The 22,346-nt window shown below is 43.2% G+C and overlaps 1 protein-coding gene across 3 annotated transcripts in view; it reads left to right on the top strand.

Moving 5' to 3' along the window:
• LOC118390283 (vascular endothelial zinc finger 1-like) overlaps nucleotides 1-21,060 on the top strand; it is a 39,670-nt gene extending 18,610 nt beyond the window's left edge. For 2 of the 3 annotated variants that reach the window (XM_035780687.2, XM_035780685.2), the window contains exons 2-6: nucleotides 8,424-9,178; nucleotides 14,360-14,429; nucleotides 14,917-15,079; nucleotides 17,903-17,938; nucleotides 18,638-21,060. In XM_035780687.2, coding sequence (XP_035636580.1) covers nucleotides 8,523-9,178; nucleotides 14,360-14,429; nucleotides 14,917-15,079; nucleotides 17,903-17,938; nucleotides 18,638-18,987 — 1,275 coding nt within the window. In that variant the 5' untranslated portion in view covers nucleotides 8,424-8,522 and the 3' untranslated portion in view covers nucleotides 18,988-21,060. The remainder of the gene's footprint in view (nucleotides 1-8,423; nucleotides 9,179-14,359; nucleotides 14,430-14,916; nucleotides 15,080-17,902; nucleotides 17,939-18,637) is intronic. The other variant, XM_035780686.2, reaches the window with a different exon arrangement.
• The last annotated feature ends 1,286 nt before the right edge of the window (nucleotides 21,061-22,346 follow it).

The following is a 22,346-nucleotide window of genomic DNA, read 5'->3' as shown; positions in this document are numbered from 1 at the left end:
CAAATACAAATGCACTAATTGTAGGCTTACTGTAAGCCGCCCTGCACAATCAATGAACCAACAGCATCGCCTAGGGCTATACAGTGCATTTGGAAATGTTACATAAGTATTCAGACGCTTTACTCGGTACTTTGTTGAAGCACCTTTGGTAATGATTACAGCATTGGGTCTTCTTGGGTATAACGCTACACACAAGCTTGGCTCACTTGTATTTGGGGAGTTTCTCCCATTCTTCTCTGAGAATCCTCTCAAGCTCTGTCAGGTTGGATGCGGAGCATTGCTGCACAGATATTTTCAGATCTCTCCAGAGATGTTCAAATCCGGGCTCTGGCTGGGCCACTCAAGGACATTCAGAGTCTTGTCCCGAAGCCACTCCTGCGTTGTCTTGGCTGTGTGCTTAGGGTCATTGTCCTGTTGGAAGGTGAACCTTCACCCAGTCGGAGGTCCTGAGTGCTCTGGAGCAGGTTTTCATTAAGGATCTCTCTGTACTTTGCTCCGTTCAACTTTCCCTTGATCCTGACTAGTCTCCCAGTCCCTGCTGCTAAAATAATATCCCCAGCATGATTTTGCAACCACCATGCTTCACCGTAGGGATGGTGCCAGGTTTCTTCCAGATGTGACGCTTGGCATTCAGGCCAAAGAGTTCAATCTTGGTTTAATCAGATCAGAGAATCTTGTTTCTCTTGGTCTAGGAGTTTGCCAAAAGGCACATAAAGGACTCTTAAACTGGCTGTCATGCCTTTTTATGAAGTAGTGGTTTTGTCTGGCCACTCCACCATAAAGGCCCTATTGGTGGAGTGCTTCAGAGATGGTTGTCCTTCTGGAAGGTTCTTTCATCTTCACAGAGGAACTCTGGAGCTCTGTCAGAGTGACCATCAGGTTCTTGGTTACCTCTCTGACCAAGGCCCTTCTCCCACGATTGCTCAGTTTGGCTGGGCGGCCAGCTCTAGGAAGAGCCTTGCTGGTTCCAAACTTCTTCCATTTAACAAGGATGGAGACCACTGCGTTCTTGGGGACCTTCAATGCTGCAGAAATGTTTTGGTACCCTGCCCCAGATCTGTGCCTCGACACAATCCTGTCTCGGAGTTCTACTGACAATTCCTTCAACCTGATGGCTTGGTTTTTGCTCTGACATGCGCTGTCAACTGTGGGACCTTATATAGACAGTGGTGTGCCTTTCCAAGTCATGTCCAATCAATTGCATTTACAACAGGTAGACTCCAATCAAGTTGTAGAATCTCAAGGATGATCAATCGATATCGGATGCACCTGAGCTCAATTTTGAATCTCAGAGCAAAGGGTCTGAATACTTATCTAAATACTTTATTTTAAAAATATTTTATTCGTAAATAAATGTCAAAGCTTTTCTAAAATCCTGTTTTTCGCTTTGCCATTATGGGGTATTGTGTGGAGATTTTTTAAAATTGTATTTCACCCATTTTAGAATAAGGCTGTAACGAAACAAAATGTGCAGAAGGGGTCTGAATACTTTCCGAGTGCACTGTACTTTCTCTCCCGGACTCATGGATAGAAAGTCTGGAGCGTAGCATAAGGTAACCAGTCCATCCAGTATGCATCATAATACGGTCCACACTCAAATGTGTTTACTAGAGTTTGTTTAAATTTGGAGTATTGGCTAGACAAATTATGCACCAAAGACAACTTAAATCTATGTTTTTGCATGTTTTCCAGCTGTGTGTAATATGCGGTAGGCTATGTATTGTATTGCAGCATAATGATCATTTTAATTCAGGCTTTTCTTTCTGGCTTGGGCTCATAAGCCTATGCATAAACTCTAATATGCTATAGGTGTTTTTGAATTCATCACATTAGAAAGCATTTCCCATTTTGTTGTGTTAGGCCTTGAAACAACATCCACAACCATGTTTCAACCTGCTGTTGAACTTCTGATCATTGATCATCACAGTGAGGTACATTTTAAAAGTAAGAGACGCCTACTGTTTTGATGATAAGTGTATGCTGTGCTTTTCAATTGTGACATCAATGCAAACAGTGGTTAGAGGAACAACAGCGCCTGCAGTACTATTAGGACCTGATGGTAGTTAGCAAGTTGGGTAATACCAAAGCATGTCCAGAGTGCATAAAAGGAGATTACCATGTCACATGGAATTTTACTGCGGTCATGACTCATGACATCCGGTGTGGCAGTAATATGGTCACTGCAACACCCCTATGCATGCCTCTATGTTGGTATGTTAATGGATCTCTCTTAAGTTTTTCCCAATTTTAGTTATTTTTGTTGTTTTCGCTAACGAGAAGATTAAGTGTCGTGAAGGGGTTGTTTGAGAATACAATCCTTATTCTGGAGTTATAGCTTCTAAGTGAAGAAATGAAATGAACTTGTGCTCCTCCAAGGACTACTTCTTTAGATCAGGAGTCTTAAACTTTTTCAGTCTGGGACCCAAATGAGAAATTCTGTGTTTTCCTGGGACCCAATCTTAGGAAAATATGCAACTACACATAAATAACGGTACATTTCATTGCCCCTAAGCCTAAAACATATGCAATATAGACAAAAACAAATAACAAATGTTTTATTTTCTCGTATTAAAACACTCTAACATATCTGTCTACGTTGGAACTGTTACTGTTAAAATACAATAAATAATTTCATTCTGAACTGGAATAAACAGATTAATCACATCACACAGATGTGGACCCGAAAACACACACACAGTCCTAATGAGAGCATGTCTATTCTGGGCTCTGTTTTTGACAGTGTAACACTGAGGTTATGCTCAGCCTTGAAACAGTTTCTGTACTTGTTTTTTAAACTGGATCAGAACTTCTACTGCGTTCTCAGTCAGGCAGGAGACTACTTCCTGTTGTAGATGAACAACCCAGAACTGTGTGAGTGTGCCTCAAAAACATCTCGCTTCAATCAGTTTATTCCAGTTAAGAATAAAAAATATGATTCTATTTTAACAGCAACAGTTCCAACCTAAACTAGTTTTCAACAATAATTTCTACAGTAAGATGTACAGCGGGCCTGATCATTTCTACATTGAAATGTACAGTGGGCCTGATTTTAAATAAAAAAATATTTTTAAAAAATCATCTTCATCTGTATTGTTACTTAAGGCTGCACATCCGTAGCTACTTTGCTTTGGTGAATGTTAGTGATTTAGCTGTGTACAAGGCCAGGGGATTGTTTGAAAAACTCAGTTAGTTAGTACTCCCTTATTTCTGCTTATCAACACCTGTTATAAAATGACAACAATGTCTTGCTAGCTGACTAACTTTTCCACTGTCAAATCACTGTTTCCTGAAGCATTCTGCCCTGTTCTGAAAGAACTTCCTGGGTTTACCATCATTCTGTGGATGTTTTGGTCAGGACTTGTCATTTATTAATTTGTTCGTTATGAGACTCATTACTACTAAACTCTTCACCGCACAAAACACACTGTGGGCGCTCCTCGTTATACATTTGTATGAAAGATAAATTCATCACTGTATATTTTTTGGTTCCTGACAATTGAGCTCCGTCAGAACTTGTGGCTAGCATGAGTCCATTTGATGACAGCGGTGAGTGATGGCGAGTGGGGATGCGTAGTCATTGGCAGATGGCGCATCATCTGCTGCTGAACGACAGCGCTGCATCGTGTGTGTGTGTTGCAGTGATCTTCAAGAAAACTGCTGTAAACAGCGAAGCACACGGGCAACTCCCTCTCACTCACGCAGCTGGCAGACTGAGCAGAGACCGCTGCTAAATAGACTGCGCAGATGCACTTGACCAATAGCCATTACACGGGAGACAATGCCATCCTGTCTGATGTTCAGACTCTGCTTGCAGATGTAAGAGATCTGTACTGCTCTTCCCCCTTCACTGTTGCTCCAAGCAGAGGAAATGCATCAAAAGTGTGAAGGCTTCTGCCTGAAGCCCATACACGCCCAGAGTACATGTTGGACACTAAGTATGCTGTCTCCGCTTGAGGTCGACCGATTAATCGGAATGGCCGATTTTAATTAGGACTGATTTCAAGTTTTCACAACCATCGGAAATCGATATATATATATATATATATATTTTTTTTACACCTTTATCTAATTAGGCAAGTCAGTTAACACATTCTTATTTTCAATGACGGCCTAGGAACGGTGGGTTAACTGCTTCGTTTCAGGGGCAGAAAGACAGATTTTCACCTCGTCAGCTCGGGGATCCAATCTTGCAACCTTACAGTTAACTAGTCCAACGAAATAACGACCTGCCTCTCTCTCGTGGCACTCCACAAGGAGACTTGTTACGCAAATGCAGTAAGCCAAGGTAAGTTGCTAGCTAGCATTACATTTATCTTATTAAAAACAATCATAATCACTAGTTAACTACACATGGTTGATGATATTACTAGATATTATCTAGCGTGTCCTGCGTTATAATCTGACTGAGCATACAAGTATCTGACTGAGCGGTGGTAGGCAGAAGCAGGCGCGTAAACATTAATTCAAACAGCACTTTTGTGCGTTTTGCCAGCTGCTCTGCGTTGTGCTTCAATCATTGCACTGTTTATGACTTCAAGCCTATCAGCTCCCGAGATGAGGCTGGTGTAACCGAAGTGAAATGGCTGGCTAGTTAGCGCGCGGTAATAGCGTTTCAAACTTCACTCGCTCTGAGCCTTGGGGTGGTTGTTTCCCTTGCTCTGCATGGGTAACGCTGCTTCGATGTGGTGGCTGTTGTGTTGCTGGTTCGAGCCCAGGGAGGAGCGAGGAGAGGGACGGAAGCTATACTGTTACACTGGCAATACTAAAGTGCCTATAAGAACATCCAATAGTCAAAGATTAATGAAATACAAATGGTATAGAGGGAAATAGTCCTATAATAACTACAACCTAAAACTTCTTACCCAGAATATTGAAGACTCATGCTAAAAGGAACCACCAGCTTTCATAATGTTCTCATGTTCTGAGCAAGGAACTGAAACGCTAGCTTTCTTACATAGGACATATTGCACTTTTACTTTCTTCTCCAACACTTTGTTTTTGCATTAAGTTAAAATAAGTGTTAATTCAGTATTGTTGTATACAGTTATTTTTTTAATCGTCCGATAAATCGGTATCAGCTTTTTTGGTCCTCCAATAAAATCTGTATCGGCTCTGAAAAATCATCGGTCAACCTCTAGTCTCCGCCACCTTGGCCTGGATGAGGTCAAGGTTCTTGGCAGTCTGGCGAAGTACACTTCCAAGCAGGGTCTTTGGGATGGAGATGCAATATGTCAGTCGTGCCAACATATCTCATCAGCCACCTGGTGGAAAGGACTTTGTGGATCTGAGGCTCTTTCCCCTGTTGCTTCCATCATCCTCCAAATCCCACCAACATCAGCCGCCTCAACTGGTCTTTGCTTGGGAACACACACCAAAGCACACAACAGGCTGAACAATACAAGGGTTGAACAATTGGTGGCCATCAGTTTGAATTTGAGGCTTTTTGAGCCTGATAACGAGCCATCCTCAACAAGGTTGGAAATTGACAGTGAAGATGAGGCCTCGGAGTCTGATGTTCAAGAGGTGGACATTGTGGAGGTCCAAGGAGAATACATGGAAGCCTGAGAGGAAGACAACCAAATCTTTAGTATTTACATTTACATTTAAGTCATTTAGCAGACGCTCTTATCCAGAGCGACTTACAAATTGGTGCATACACCTTATGACATCCAGTGGAACAGCCACTTACAATAGTGCATCTAAATCTTTTTAGGGGGGGAGAAGGATTACTTACCCTATCCTAGGTATCCTAGGTATTCCTTGAAGAGGTGGGGTTTCAGGTGTCTCCGGAAGGTGGTGATTGACTCCGCTGTCCTGGCGTCGTGAGGGAGTTTGTTCCACCATTGGGGGCCAGAGCAGCGAACAGTTTTGACTGGGCTGAGCGGGAACTGTACTTCCTCAGTGGTAGGGAGGCGAGCAGGCCAGAGGTGGATGAACGCAGTGCCCTTGTTTGGGTGTAGGGCCTGATCAGAGCCTGGAGGTACTGAGGTGCCGTTCCCCTCACAGCTCCGTAGGCAAGCACCATGGTCTTGTAGCGGATGCGAGCTTCAACTGGAAGCCAGTGGAGAGAGCGGAGGAGCGGGGTGACGTGAGAGAACTTGGGAAGGTTGAACACCAGACGGGCTGCGGCGTTCTGGATGAGTTGTAGGGGTTTAATGGCACAGGCAGGGAGCCCAGCCAACAGCGAGTTGCAGTAATCAAGACGGGAGATGACAAGTGCCTGGATTAGGACCTGCGCCGCTTCCTGTGTGAGGCAGGGTCGTACTCTGCGGATGTTGTAGAGCATGAACCTACAGGAACGGGACACCGCCTTGATGTTAGTTGAGTATCTAGACTCTCATTTTACAGATGTATGTTGAAATTGTTTTTGGGAGATGCGCTGGATCATTCAATATTCCCTTTTGTTGTTCAATGACATCATCCCATGTGATGAGTCAAATTGAATTAAAGTTCAATTCGTAACTTTTTTTCTATTGGAAGGATTTAATCATTTGTAATTGTCTACTTATGATAAGGTTACATGTTTGTTTCTGTTTCTATATGATAGGGTAAATATATCCAATGCAAAAAACATCTACAATTTTAAATTGTATAAATATTAATGTGCATATATTCCCGTTAATTCCCACGGAAAGTTCCCCAAAATGTGCAACCCTAATCAAGGGTGAAATAAAACATTTATTAAAAAAATGATTGGAGTTTTTATAGCAAGTGTTACGGTAATGAGAAACATTTCCAGTGTTTTCATGTAATACGTATTATAATTGAATGTAGACTTCAACTAGTATCCACGTTTTATGATTTAAGGACAAACACCATGTATGTTATTCAAATAAGTTTTGTTTTATAAAATGACCTGAATTGAATGAGAATTTAGGGTTGAAAATGTACAAAATTCAGGTGAAACTAGAATGTATTTCAAATAAGGCACTGCTATAAACTAGGCATCTTACTCTTCAGATTGATCGTTAATAGTTGCAGATGCGTCAGAGTTTTCTAACTCCATTTGCTACTGCAGTGGTTCGAATCACCCAGTATACCAGGGCCTTGTCTGGCTGAGCTCATGCCCAGGTTGCTGCTGTATTTTGGCAGGCTACTTTTACAGTCACATGAAGAGTGCACCATCATGGCGGGGGATCATTTTTCATATATGCTAGCAGGTTTGGATCCCACAGCAGGAGCAGCAGCAGGCTGCTAGTGTGCCTCCTCACTAATGACAGAGCCAGGGCCTATTTTTGTCCCTTTAAAACACCAACAGTCACTGACCCTGCTTATTTTGCGTGATTCATCGAATAGATGCCCCAGACATCAATACTGTGGCTTGGTACAAAGGTGATTGTTTATAAGGGACTTGGATGTCAATAGATTACAGTAGCAACTATGTGCAGTAAAGGACTTTGGAAAATGATATTCCTAGTTGCTGTGGTTTTAGACTAGAGACCAGGGTTGTTGTGGCGATTTATCTGGTTGAATGTTTTCAGGTTTTCCAGTACATTTCCTCCCGTTGTATTTTCAGCTGACTGAAGTCACTCTTGCATGTCATTAGTCATTCAGCAGAGTGGCGGTAGTGCTGACTGCTATGTTCTGTCCTCTGTGGTCTACTCTGCGATGCCACATGCGCCAAGAAGGACTAACTGTCTATTTTGGTGTTGCTTCCGATGCAATGGCTTTTGCCTCGCAATCACACCTGCAGCCAGCCACGCTTTAACTCTCCAACTCTCTACAGCCTCACTTCAGCGGAGGAGCTGTGAACTAACTCAAAGGGCACAAGCTCTGTGTGAAATTGAATAACCACCACACAGAGTGTGTTCAATCTCCATGTGTTGTGCAAACTCATGTAGCTTCTAGGCCCAAGCTATGGCTGAGGTGGACGAGTCACCAAAGCAAAGCCGCCCCAGCAGCACTGGAGCGTTTTAAGATGTAGCCTTTGAATGGCATTGAGATTTTCCTGTTCCTAATAGTTGTTGCATGTGAATGGCTCCCAGATTAGGCTATTCCCAGTAGGCCATCTAAGACAGCAACACAACACAAAGAGAGCCTAATGCTAAATTAATTTCCTCCCAAACTAATATCCCCACCGCAAGAGTGCTTATATTAAGGAGGAATGTGAAGATGTAGGCTAATCTCCAAAAAGTGTCAGGTTACATAAAGGAGAAAGGCAGAGCTACAAGGATGTGAAGTGAATGTGGCTGTTTTGAGTAACACAAACCTGAACTTTCAGTGAGCTATCTCTTACAGCTAGCCTGTAGCAGACAGCAAGAATGGCCCATGGTAGTTTCAACCTGTAATTCTACCCTGTCTGTTCCAACAGGGAGGCCACCTGCTACACGTTCAGACAACTAAATACTGTAATATTGTGTTGATTGAAAATTGAACTTATGTTGATCTGTGTTTCACCTTGCTCTGATGTGATGTCTCTACAGCAGGCCAATGAAGCCCTCCACCACCAGCACCAGGTGGCCCAGAACAGCCTGCTGCCACTGCTCAACTCTGGGAGTGAGCCGGTGGACCAGAAGCCTGTAATGCCCATCCTCCTGGACCAGAAACCCCCTGCCAGTGCCGCCGAGCTCCTCAAAGACAATGTGGCCTGCGGGACTGGCAGCGGCAGGGGACCCATGCCCTTAGTAAAGAAGGAGCACAAGAGCAAGACACCCTTCATCTGTGGCTACTGCAACAAGGCCTTCCGTGACAGCTACCACCTGCGTCGCCACGAATCCTGCCACACGGGCGTCAAGATGGTGTCCCGGCCCAAGAAGACGGCTCAGACAGCCCCCACCATGGTGCCTCTCATCTCCACCCTGCCCAGGGAGAATAGTGGGCAGCCCTCCTACATATCCACCATCGCAGGCATCCTCACCACGGCCACCCCCTCTGTGTCTTCAGCCTCCAGCATCATGTCTCCAGCCTCTATGATCAATATACCCCAGCAGAGCCAGCCCAAAAGGCCTGCCAAGCCAGTGAAGAAGAACCACGGCTGTGAGATGTGTGGCAAGGCCTTCCGAGATGTCTACCACCTGAACCGTCACAAGCTGTCCCACTCGGACGAGAAGCCCTACGAGTGCCCCATCTGCCAGCAGCGTTTCAAGAGGAAGGACCGCATGACCTACCACGTGCGCTCTCACGACGGTGGAGTCCACAAGCCCTATGTCTGTTCCGTGTGTGGGAAAGGCTTCTCCAGGTAGGCCAATCATGCACATTCACAACCACTCGCCAGCTGCCATACATTTCAAGTATAAGTGCTTGCTATATATTACAGACTCAACTAATTCAGATCATGTAGGTACACAGGTGTTAGTCTACACATTCTATAGTGTTAGACAAGCACTTATAGAGACACTCTATCTCTGTGCATGACCATCAGTTGCTCAATGTGACATTAACGTGGTGCACGTCCCATTTGGCTGCTGCCCTCACGGATTTATAGTAGCGTTGAATGCTCTTGACTCGGTGCCTTTGTGGTCCCCAGCATGTTTAAACAGTCACGCTTTAGAGTGCAGTTCAACTCCAGCGTCCAAAAGTTCCCCCCTGCGAGGACAGGCATGCAGGCAGAGAGGAGTGAGGCAGGGGGAGGGGAAAGGCGGCTTTGATTTGTGCGTCATGCTGTGGTTCCCGCCAGCTCGTCAACCCTTCCCCAGGGAATGCCATTTAAAACAGACCTAGGAGGCAGGAGCCTGGGATTTCCTCTTTTACACACACACACACACACACACACACACACACACACACACACAGCGGATCCCATTCTGCTCCTGTGCTGCTGCTTAAGGCCGTTACACACTTTACTCAAACGCAGCGTCAGGGGTGTCGTTTTCTATAGTTCTATGTACTTTTGTGCGCCCAAAATGTATACCATGCGCCATCACTCTGTTTGCGTAGGGTGTTTAGTGCCCTTTACAGGGCCCAGTTTGTTTTAAGTCTAACCCACCTGGAATGACTGTTCATTCCATTCTTTCCAAGCATAGCCAACAGTGGCCTTGTAAGATTTCCTCTTTCAACATTTACTGCAACATCCACTCACTACTTCCAGCTATGCGTCACTAGTAATCTGTGGGCGTGGCAAATTGACTTCACTTTCGAAGAAGCAAAGGGCTCCTCTTACAGCTTGTTTAAAACAGTACTGTAGCAATGAGGTTTGTGCAGTAGGCTACAGTATAGGCCCAATACATTATTGCTGCATATTGGCTTTGCTTTATTTGCCCTGTTTGTTTGCTGGGCTGATGGTGTCTGCATCTGATGGTCAGTGTAGGGAAAGAGCAGCAGATGTCCCTGGTGTCTGCATCTGATGGTCAGTGTAGGGAAGGAGCAGCAGACGTCCCTGGTGTCTGCATCTGATGGTCAGTGTAGGGAAGGAGCAGCAGATGTCCCTGGTGTCTGCATCTGATGGTCAGTGTTGAAGGAGCAGCAGACGTCCCTGGTGTCTGCATCTGACGGTCAGTGTAGGGAAAGAGCAGCAGACGTCCCTGGTGTCTGCATCTGACGGTCAGTGTAGGGAAGGAGCAGCAGACGTCCCTGGTGTCTCCATCTGATGGTCAGTGTAGGGAAGGAGCAGCAGATGTCCCTGGTGTCTGCATCTGATGGTCAGTGTAGGGAAGGAGCAGCAGACGTCCCTGGTGTCTGCATCTGATGGTCAGTGTAGGGAAAGAGCAGCAGACGTCCCTGGTGTCTGCATCTGACGGTCAGTGTAGGGAAGGAGCAGCAGACGTCCCTGGTGTCTGCATCTGATGGTCAGTGTAGGGAAAGAGCAGCAGACTGAGCTCTCTCTTTCCACCGCTGACCAAAAAGGGACATCAGTCTTCCAGCTGATGGCGAAACTCATGTCGCGCCGCATTATTTCTGCCTCATGCACAAATTCATGTCATGTTAGTTCTATGAACGGAGAAAGTGAAATATTCCTCGATATAAAATAATTTTCGCAAATCATTCATTCATTACAGCTGCAGTGTTGGTTGTAGTGTGAGTGGAAGTAGGAAGAATATGCATTTTATGGCATTGTATTGAATAAAAAGTGCTGACAGTGCTGAGCAAGAACTTAAACATGAACTCACTCATAAAAACAGCTGTTCTTGGCTGTATTCATTGAGTCTCTCATCTTTATTATTATGATTTTTTAATCTGTCGACTTTGCTTTAGTTTTCTTTTACGCCTGCTATGTTACGGCAGACACGGTAATCTGAGTCATCCGATTGGCCAGCGGTAGGCCTATAGTGCACTTGATTTGCTCTCTGGGCCCGCTGGGGAGGTGGACACATGAAATGGTTCAAAATGAGAACACTTCGCCTACCCGGTGTGCATTGCAACGGAACCGGGTAATCGAGTACATTATTAATCACATACAACTAATCGTTCGAGTTTTCTCTACAATATTATAACCTTAATGTGCTTTTACTTAACTGATTAAATTAGGGGGGAAATGGTTTTATTCGATTTCTGTTAAAACGCTAAGAGAAAGTAAGACAATTCCATGTGAATTCACAATGCAGATGGTCTGTCGTGTTTCCTGTGGAGAGAGAAAATGTTATAATTTATGATGCTGCTGCACTTGCTTTTCACGAGAGGGGCGCGTGTAGCTTTTTGTTGTCGTCCAATCACAAGTCATGTGGCAAGTTAAGATTTCAGTACTGGCTCCGAAGCAGCATGTGTATGCTACATGTTGTGTCTGTAGAGTTGCTAGGGCAACAGGCCTGCCTGCTCTGCTCGGAGAACAGGACGAGAGCATCAAGATGGTGGCAGCTGTACGAATAACTCATCCAAAGGGCTTTGACTTCTCAAACACAGCAGAAAGCTAACACAATATGATGCCCCATCTTAATTCAGCCACTCACTTAGATCAAATAGCAAGCTAATCTTAGGTGTGTGTTTTTCACACAGGAAAACAATCAAATAAAAATACATTTCACCTTTTATTTAACCAGGTAGGCCAGTTGAGAACAAGTTCTCATTTACAACTGCGACCTGGCCAAGATAAAGCAAAGCAGTGCCACTAAAAACAATAGTTACACACAAACAAATGTACAGTCAATAACAGTAGAAAAATCTATGTACAGTGTGTGCAAATGTAAAAGAGTAAGGATGTAAGGCAATAAATCGGCCACTGAAGCAAAATAATTACAATTTAGCATTAACACTGGAGTAATAAATGTGCAGATGATGATGTGCAAGTAGAGATACTGGGGTGCAAGAGGATAAGTAACAATATGGGAATGAGGTAGTTTGGTGTGCTATTTACAGATTGGCTGTGTACAGTGATCAGTTTTTCCAGTCATTGGCAGCAGAGAACTGGAAGGAAAGGCAGCCAAAGGAAGTGTTTGCTTTGGGGATGACCAGTGAAATATACCTGCTGGTGCGTGTGCTATGGGAGGGTTTTACTATGGTGACCAGTGAGCTGAGAAGGCAGGGCTTTACCTACAAAAACTTATAGATGGCCTGGAGCCAGTGGGTTTGGCAACGAATATGAAGTGATGGCCAGCCAACAAGAGCATACAGGTCACAGTGGTGGGTAGTATTGGGCTTTGGTGACAAACCAGGTGGCACTGTGATAAACTACATCCAGTTTGCTGAGTAGTGTTGGAGGCTATTTTGTAAATGACATCACCGAAGTCAAGGATCGGTGGGATAGTCAGTTTTACAAGGGTATGTTTGGAGGCTTTGTTGCGAAATAGGAAGCCGATTCATGATTTATTTTTGGATTGGAGATGTTTAATGTGAGTCTGGAAGGAGAGTTTACAGTCTAACCAGACACTTAGAATATGTGGACAACTACAAATACCTAAGTCTGAACCGTCCAGAGTGGTGATGCTAGTCGGGCGGGTGCGGGCAGTGATCGGTTGAAGAGCATGTATTTAGTTTTACTAGCATTTAAGAACAGTTGGAGGCCACGGAAGGAGTGTTGTATGGCATTGAAGCTTGTTTGTTAGTTATCGAAAGTAAGGCGCAAAAACTAAACTTAAGAATGGGAAGCATAGAAATAGTACACATAGACATGCTTTCAAAAGAGTGACTGATCTATAATGTACATTTCTATGTGAATTTGATCAGATCACCTAAAAGTTATATTACAACTTTAAATGTTTTAACATTGAAACGTTAACACCCCTAGATTAAATAAGACATTCGTTTGTTGTGACCATTGCTAGTTTAAACTGCTCAGCTCTTGGTTGTATCTCCTCCATTTTTTTGATGTTGGGAGTTGGTAACATTTGGAGGCGTTTCCATGCTTTGGACCAATCAAAATCAACTTGATACTCGTGTCATTTTCATCAACAGATCTGTGGTTTTGTATTCCTCTAACCCAGGTCAATCAACGATGCGGGGCCGTTTCTATGGCGGTTTAAAGGGAAAGACTCATAAATACACCATGAAAACTGGAACAGATTGTCTTCGGGGAGGGGAGATATTTATATTTTGTAAATTAATATATAGACCCAATTTTGTTTTGTAGACAGCCAATTTAATTTAGAAAAAAAACCTATCACACTAACCTGCAGCCACTAGCTAGTTTGTCAGTTGACATTTTGAAGTTGGTGCCATTCTGCCCGCGGAGCAGTGTCTTGTTTATTTTGAGCAGCGTCCACTTTTTGACCATGGCTGTAATGACATTGTATTCACTCTAATCATGCTAAATTCTGAGTAAATTGTCTGTAACTTGTTAACCATATACGGTAGACATAGGGTCTTGACTATTGTTTTTCCAATGCAATTCTCTGTTTCTTTATGACTATTGAATGAAATAATAATTTTATGGGTTGGGTGAACACCCTACATTATGCTCTCTGTCCAAACTGGAATCTTAGAGCTGGGCAGTTAAGGGAAGAACCCGGCTTGGTTCCAACACAGTGACGCAGAGGTTTATCAGCACATTGAAAAGTGAGGTCCGGCCAGCAGAATAACGTAACTCTGAGTCACTGTCAGACAGCCAGCCAGCCAGGTCTGCAGGCGCTCCCTCTCTCTTCTTGCGCCCCTCTCTTCTCTGTGTGTGTGTGTGGTGTGTGTGTGTGTGTGGAAGCTGCTGTCCTCCTCGGTTAAAGAAGAGAAGTCATTCTGGTTCACAGCACCTCTGAAAAGATTCCACTTGACTCATCTCCTTTGTAACAAAACCACTACCAGTGTGAAACTGTCTCACTTTGGCCCAGCTGTTAGTTTTGGAGTTCTCCACACCATTCCTTATGACAGTGATGAAATGATTTAGCTCCTAGCCTGTCTGCTGTTGTCCAGGTTTTCAGTCAAACTAATGGGAGCTGCGATGAATGGGATGTGTGAACAGTGGAGTCTCACTGGAAAGGTCAAAAGTTAAGAAACAGACTGTTGTGTGTCTATTAATATTCTACAGCAAGATTCACTTTTTTTCACCTCTCTCCTCCAGGCCAGACCACCTGAGCTGCCACGTGAAGCATGTCCACTCCTCAGAAAGACCATTCAAATGCCAAGTAACGGTGAGAGAGAGAGCTGTACTGTGTGGCCTTATTAGGGCCACTTGTCAACAGCTCATAGGGCCAATTGTCATAGGGCCACTTGTCAACTAGCTGACATTTCTGTCAGCTAGCATGAACTCTCCCACTTTGCACTTCCTTCTCTGCCGGCGCTGACAGTACTTGTTAGTTTCCAGCATCAAAAGGAATGATTATAACTGTGCCCAACTAGTGTCTTTAAAATGAGCCGTAATTGCAGTCGGTTCATGACACCATACTCCAGTAGGCTATGCCCTGTGACTCCAGTAGGCTATGCCCTGTGGCCCCAGTAGATATTTATGATGATCTATAAGCCTTTATAGTTGGACATGTTCCTTGCAGTCTGAATGATGAAAGCTGGCTGTGTTAGATAAATGATTAAAGCTGCACTTGGCACAAAGCTGGGTGGCACTATGAATAGTAGTGTGCCTCTGGCCTGACCTTATGACCCTGTTCTCCTCTCCTCCCCCAGGCCTGTACTTCTGCCTTCGCCACCAAAGACAGACTGCGCTCCCACATGATCCGACATGAAGGGAAGGTCACCTGCAACATCTGCGGCAAGATGCTGAGCGCAGCCTACATCACCAGCCATCTAAAGACACACGGCCAGACCAACTTTAATTCCTCTAACAAAGGTAAGTCACGTAAGTCACGTTAGCCCTATCTCACCAGCCCCCCCCCCCAACTCAAACTGTCTTTCTAATTTGATTGATTTAATACTTTATTGTCCCTTTAGGTGAACAGCAGCTCCTGGCATACACATACACACAAAATCAAAAAACAGGACAAAGCCAACACAACTTCACTTATGGACAAGACATACATTTGATCATGTAGTGTATGTGGACACCTGTTCGTCAAACATCTCATTCCAAAAATCATGGACTTTAATATGGAGTTGGCCCACCCTTTGCTGCTATAACAGCTGTTACTCTTCTGGGAATGCGTTCCACTAAATGTTGGAACATTGGGGCGGCAGGGTAGCCTAGTGGTTAGAGCGTTGGACTAGTAACTGAGCTGACAAGGTACAAATCTGTCGTTATGCCCCTGAACAGGCAGTTAACCCACTGTTCCTAGGCCGTCATTGAAAATAAGAATTTGTTCTTAACTGCCTTGCCTAGTAAAATAAAGGTAAAATAAAATTGCTGCAAGGACTTGCTTCCAGTCAGCCACGAGCATTAGTGAGGTCGGGCACTGATGTTGCGTGATTAGGCTTGGCTCGCAGTCTGTTCCGATTCATCCCAACTGTGTTTGAGCGGGTTGAGGTCAGGGCTCTGTGCAGGCCAGTCAAGTTCTTCCACACCCATCTTGACAAACCATTTCTGTATGGACCTTGCATTGCATGGGGGCATTGTCATGCTGAAACAGGAAAGGGTCTTCCCCAAACTGGTGCCACAGATTTGGAAGCACAGAATTGTCTAGAATGTCGTATTCTGTAGCGTGAAGATTTCCTTTCACTGGAACTAAGGGGCCTAGAACCATGAAAAACAGCCCCAGACCATTATTCTGCCTCCACCAAACTTTACAGTTGGCACTATGCATTTGGGCAAGTAGTGTTCTCCTGGCATCCGCTAAACCCATATTCATCCGTCAAACGGCCAGATTAAGTGTGATTCATCACTCCAGAGATGGCGTTTCCACTGCTCCAGAGTCCAATGGCGGCAAGCATTTTACCACTCCAGCCAATACCTGGCATTGGAGATCTTAGGCTTGTATGGAGTTCCTCGGCCATGGAAACACATTTCATGAAGTTCCCAACTAACAGTTCTTGTGCTAATGTTGCTTCCAGAGGCAGTTTGGAACTGTGTTGCAACAAAGGACAGACAATTTTTACGTGCTTCACGTTCTGTGAGGTTGTGTGGCCTATCACTTCGTTCCTGAGCAGTTATTGCTCCTAGAGATTTCCACTTCACAATAACGCCACTTACAGTTGACCGGGGAAGCTATAGCAGTGCAGAAATTTGACAAACTGCTGACTTGTTGGAAAGGTGGCATCCTATGACAGAGTTTTTCAGTAAGGTCATTCTACTGCCAATGCTTTTGTCTATGGAGATTGCATGGCAGTGTGCTCTATTTTATACTCCTGTCAGCAACGGATGTGGCTGAAATAGCCAAATCCACTAATTTGAAGGGGTGTCCACATACTTTTGTATATACATTGCATTTGGTACGTTTTCAAGAGCCCTTTACGTTTGCCACATTTTGTTACTTTGCAGCCTTATTCTAAAATGGATTAAATTGCCCCCCCCCTTCGTCGATCTACACACAGTACCCCATAATGACAAAGAATAAAAAGGTTTTTAGAATTTTTTGCAAATGTATATATAAAAATACAAAACTGAAATATCACATTTACATAAGTATTCAGACCCTTTACTCAGTACTTTGTTGAAGCACCTTTGGCAGTGATTACAGCCTTGAGTCTTGGGTATGATGCCATACAACTCTCCTTCCGTGGCCTCAAATTGCTCTTAAATACAAGTAAAACTAAATGCATGCTCTTCAACTGATCGCTGCCCGCACCTGCCCGCCCGTCCAACATCACTACTCTGGACGTTTCTGACTTAGAAATGTGGACAACTACAAATACCTAGGTGTCTGGTTAGACTGTAAACTCTCCTTCCAGACTCACATTAAGCACCAATCCAAAGTTAAATCTAGAATCGGCTTCCTATTTCGCAACAAAGCATCCTTCACTCATGCTGCCAAACATACCCTCGTAATACTGACCATCCTACTGATCCTCCTACTGATCCTACTACCCACCACTGCGACCTGTATGCTCTCGTTGGCTGACCCTCGCTTCATACTCGTTGTAAAACCCACTGGCTCCATGTCATCTACAAGACCCTGCTAGGTAAAGTCTCCCCTTATCTCAGTTCGCTGGTCACCATAGCAACACCCACCTGTAGCACACGCGCCAGCAGGTATATCTCTCTGGTCACTCCCAAAACCAATTCTTCCTTTGGCCGCCTCTCCTTCCAGTTCTCTGCTGCCAATGAGTGGAACGAACTACAAAAATCTCTGAAACTGAAAACCTTTATCTCCCTCACTAACGTTAAGCACCAGCTGTCAGAGCAGCTCACAGATTACTGCACCTGTACATAGCCCATCTATAATTTAGCCCAAAAAACAACCTCTTTCCCCCTGCTGTATTTATTTATTTAGCTCCTTTGCACCCCATTATTTATATCTCTACCTTGCACATTCTTCCACTGCAAATCTACCATTCCAGTGTTTTACTTGCTATATTATATATATATATATACTATGACCCGTTCCGTCCTTCCCCTAAGGACGTAGGCCAGGGTGTGTGCCACTTCTGGTGTTTGTACCAACCTTGCCCACCTGAGGTGGGGCCTGTAGAGTGCACTGAGTGACACCCTGACCCTAGCGCAGCAGCCTTGGCTGGCCTGCAGACAACCTTTTATAACACCTATGTGTCTATTTCTGAATAGGGGACTGGCAGTGGAACTCCTCAGGGGGACAAAAAGGTAATAATAATAATGTAGCATTGTGTGAAAACCAAACCTTACCCCAAACCCCCTGCCTGCAACCCTGCCTGCAACCCAAGATTACACACAGTCACATCACACACACAAGTATAAGGCAAGGATAAATCGATGTTAGGATGTGGGTAAACTCCCAAAAGGGGGGCAGCGGTGCATTTCTGCTGAGAGCCAAATGAATATAGGGAAAACGCTGCATGATAGTATGTCACTTCATTTACAAACATTGCATCATTAGATTCCACAGAAATTTCTGTGCCCTAATTTTACAACTGTTTTACTATACTATGTACAGCAAGAATGACCGCTAGAGAGTTTTATTTTTACTGTTTAACCTATACATGATTTACCTGCTTCAGTATTTCTTTAGAAAAGCATGCATTTGTCGCATTAAAGAAGTGTGAAATGGTTGTTATTATGGTCAGTTTTAGTTTAATCTGTGCTGCAGGTGAGTCAAGGCAGTAAAGAGAGGAATACTGAAGGTGTATACTGCAGAAATACTCTGTATACTGCAAAAATAGTCTCTGTACACTGCAAAAAAGAATCTCTGCAAAATAGTCAAGTACAGACCTCATTCCTCCCTCTGTTTTAATGGCGGGGAATAACCAGTAAGTCTGTGTGTACAGGTATTTGTTTGATTTAGCAGTGAACCTTAAACACTATATCCTCTATCCCGTTCTCTAGACAGTAATGATGTCCACAACTCTGCCTCAGCCACACCTGTAACAGGCTCCGCCACCATCACCACGATGAACAGGGGAAACTCCATCAACAACCCCGTCACCTTAGCGTCGCAAATGAACATTTCCACCAACACGGTGAACGTCAGCCTCCAGCACCCAGTCACCATCACTGGACCCATCAACATCGCCTCGCTCAACATCCCTACCACGGCACACATGAATATTGCCCACCCTCTGGCCATCAGCACCCCAATGGCCATGACAATGTCCGGGCCCCTCAACATCGCCATGAGGTCCATGGAGAGTATGCCTTTTCTGTCCCAAGTCCTGCCTTCGTCCCCACCCTGGTAAAAAAAAAAAAAAGGTGGAGAGAATTAGGCAAAACAAGAGATGATGATGCCTCCTCCTTACCCCCATCTTTCCCCAGCCCACTACTCAGACCTGGAAATGAAAGTTTAGCCTACTTGTGCCGTGCAGCGGGAGAGACCCTCCCTGTCACATGGCTCCAACCCAACCGATGCTACATCACAGAAAAGAGAACCAGAACAGTTGTGTAGAAGTTAGGTTGGGTTTTGTCTTATCTGAATTACTTCAAAATTAGATGTAGTGAGTCGAAGTGTTCTACAGTGATGCCTACATTAGTCGGGATAGGATGAACAAGAGGGGAGGACTCCTCAAGTCTCGCTAAACGCCCATACCTTTGCAATTGGAAGATCGTTTTTAAAAGCACTAATGCAATAAGTATGAATTTCTGGTTTTATAGTTCCATAGGTTCTCTTACAAAGCCAGTGGGTGTTTCTTATAAGTTGTTTTTATCTATAGCCTGCTAATCAGTATTTAATATTTTTAGGAGAGCAGTCAAACAAAAGGGACAAAGACTTCCATTTGGACGGAAGGTTATTTTTTCACAGCTGTGAAACTTTGTTTTTCAAATAAGAGGTCTTGAGGTACATGTTAATGTATTCTCACCATCAATAATTGAATCTGTATTTTGTTGAAGTGGATATCTGGAAATTGTCCCTCTTGACTGTTAAATATGTGTACAGTTAGTTTTTTTTCTCTGTGTTAGGGATGGCAGAGGTGTGCTTCTTTTGTTTGGTCATCAGTTGACGTAAATTGTTTTACACAACCTGAAAGAGGACTGAATTGCACTGAAAGCATATCCCATGTGTCACTTAACTGCAGTATTATCAATGATCAAATTGGAGTGTTGGGTAACCAGCCTACATAATAACAGGGCCATCTAGTGGCTTGCAAATGCCATTGAGGAAATTATCCCGAAGTTCACAAATGTGTATTTCTTTTATTATTATTATTATTATTATCACATTGGTGATGGTTTATAGTTTAGTTACAAATATTTGATACCCTTTTTAATATTGGTTTTGATGATCCTGATAGTATGGACATTCTGCTCAGATAACACACTGAGAGTAGCCCTGTAAACTTTATTTTTTGTTTTATGTTATTGAATTCACATCTAACAAACTTGATCCTTTTCCCATGTTACCTTGTAAATATTTAACCATATACCTTTTTTTGCTAAAAGAAAATGTAGAAGTCCTTAAGACTAGGGATCTAAGAACTCTTTAATTTTGTGAACATAGCTGTCCATTTTAATAATCATGTCAGCAAACTATACTTTCAATCAAACATCCATTGTCTCCGCCTGTGTCATGGTGATTTATGGATGAGGTGACGGATGTATTTAGAACAAAACACTAATGGTTTTTGAGAAGTGTATGAAAGTAATTTACTACTAGATCATGTTGTAGTGTGATGCAGACAATTTAGTTGAGCCAACATGGCCTCAGCAGCACATCTCAAGCATTGAGACCCATAGATTACTAGATAAGACGTTCTTACTTGGCCATATCACTTTTGCAAGGTTTCTGTGCTGTGTGAGGTATAGTATTCCCTGAAAGATCACACAAGATGCAGGCACATTTTTCCCACAAGTTCATTCAAAGAAAATCCAATGCTGAGCGTTTTCTTGTGCATTGAGTAGATTAACTATAATTGCCTGTTCTGTTTGCCAAATTTGATACATTGAGGTTCAAATAAGATAATATTTTGAATTGAATATTTCATCATTTTAAACTAGAAGAAAATAACAATGATTTGGAAATTATTGGACCTCTGTGAAGGCATTGAATGTATATCTTTGTACAAAACTATTTTAGTTCTGAGAATGTCAGCTACAATAGACATGTGAAAGAATCTTTTTATAAATATTTTGTATTAGAACATTAACAATGGTAATTTTGTATATACCTATGAAGACTAGGCTTTCTGATTAGCAGAAAGGTAAAACATTCCTACATTTTTTTTAATGTATGTTTGAAATTATTACGTAAACATGCTCAATGTTTTATGTGCCTTTTTTTTATTTGGATTGTCTAAATAAAATAAAACATGATGGGTGGGCTTTGTGGCTGTGTGCCATTTCCTGGTGAGTGAGCCTATGGTGGGAGGCTAGCTGTTCCACTCATTAGAGCCTCTACACTCATACCCCACAGTAGTACAGATGTTCACACACTTTTTTGACAACAGTCGTGTTTCCTCTTGTCAGATTGCTTTGTGCCTTTTTTGGCTTTTAGGCCATTTGGGGCCTTGTTCTGTGATTTGAGACACCAAGGGGCTGCCGAGTGGCGCAGTGGTCTGAGGCACTGCATCGATTCCAGGCTGTATCACAACCGGCCTTGATGGGGAGTCCAGTAGGGCGGCCCACAATTGGCTCAGTGTCGAGTTAGGGTTTGGCTGACGTAAGCAGTCATTGTAAATAAGAATTTGTTATTAACTGACTTGCCTAGTTAAATAAGGGTTTTTAAAACAAAAACGGTCCAGTTTGCCAGACACAGATTAAGCCTAGTCAGACAACATTTTTCAATAGTTTCACCATTGAAATTGCTACCTTGTCCAAGTCTAAGCTTTGTTTGTGCGAAACCTGATGGGGTTGATGCTCTATTGAGTTACTGATGATGTGTGAATGACCTTTCCAGTCTTTATTGCCTGCTGCAGAATAAATTACTACTGTTTTATTCAGGTCAATTGCCCACTCATTTTCACCTGATCCTCCTTTGATGTGTCCACAGTTCAAGGTGGCTAGATGATGCTCCCTATTTAAAATGGTAAAATATTTGAAAAGATAAAGGAGATTAGTCTTAAATATTGCATATTTTCATTTAGAAACGATCTACAGTATTTGGTTAGTATATTCAGTAGACTGATATGTAGGCCAACATTCTGCTATCTCAGCTGACCATCAACAGCTAAAATTAAGTTTTATTGCTGTAAACGTTCTTGATATTTATCTGAGAGCCTGTCATAGCTTACACAACCAAAAACCCAATTTCATTCAAGTGTGAACATTCTTAGAGGCTCAGTTTAAATTGAATTGTGAGTACCCCAAATGAAAAACAAGTGTGGGAAGAAGGAAGCAGGTGTTTTTTGTTTTGAGCCTTGTCTCCTCTCCAAAAGAGAATGAATACAACTATTTTCGAGTGAATCTATTATGAATTAACACATAACACCAGTTAATAACATATAAAAGCAAAAATATGGCGATTACAATTTTGCTATGCTTCTCATTTTTAAATATTTTTTATACATAAAATCAAATAGGACGTAGATTGCATAATTGCTGTTTTCCCCTATCCAAACATACTTACTTACAAACGTGTAACAAATAAGACCCTGCCCCCACTGAT

The sequence above is a fragment of the Oncorhynchus keta genome, chromosome 11 (genome assembly GCF_023373465.1).
Source record: "Oncorhynchus keta strain PuntledgeMale-10-30-2019 chromosome 11, Oket_V2, whole genome shotgun sequence".
NCBI classification, from domain to species: domain Eukaryota; kingdom Metazoa; phylum Chordata; class Actinopteri; order Salmoniformes; family Salmonidae; genus Oncorhynchus; species Oncorhynchus keta.
Note: the sequence above shows the minus strand (reverse complement) of the source record. Positions and strands in the feature narration are given on the sequence as shown.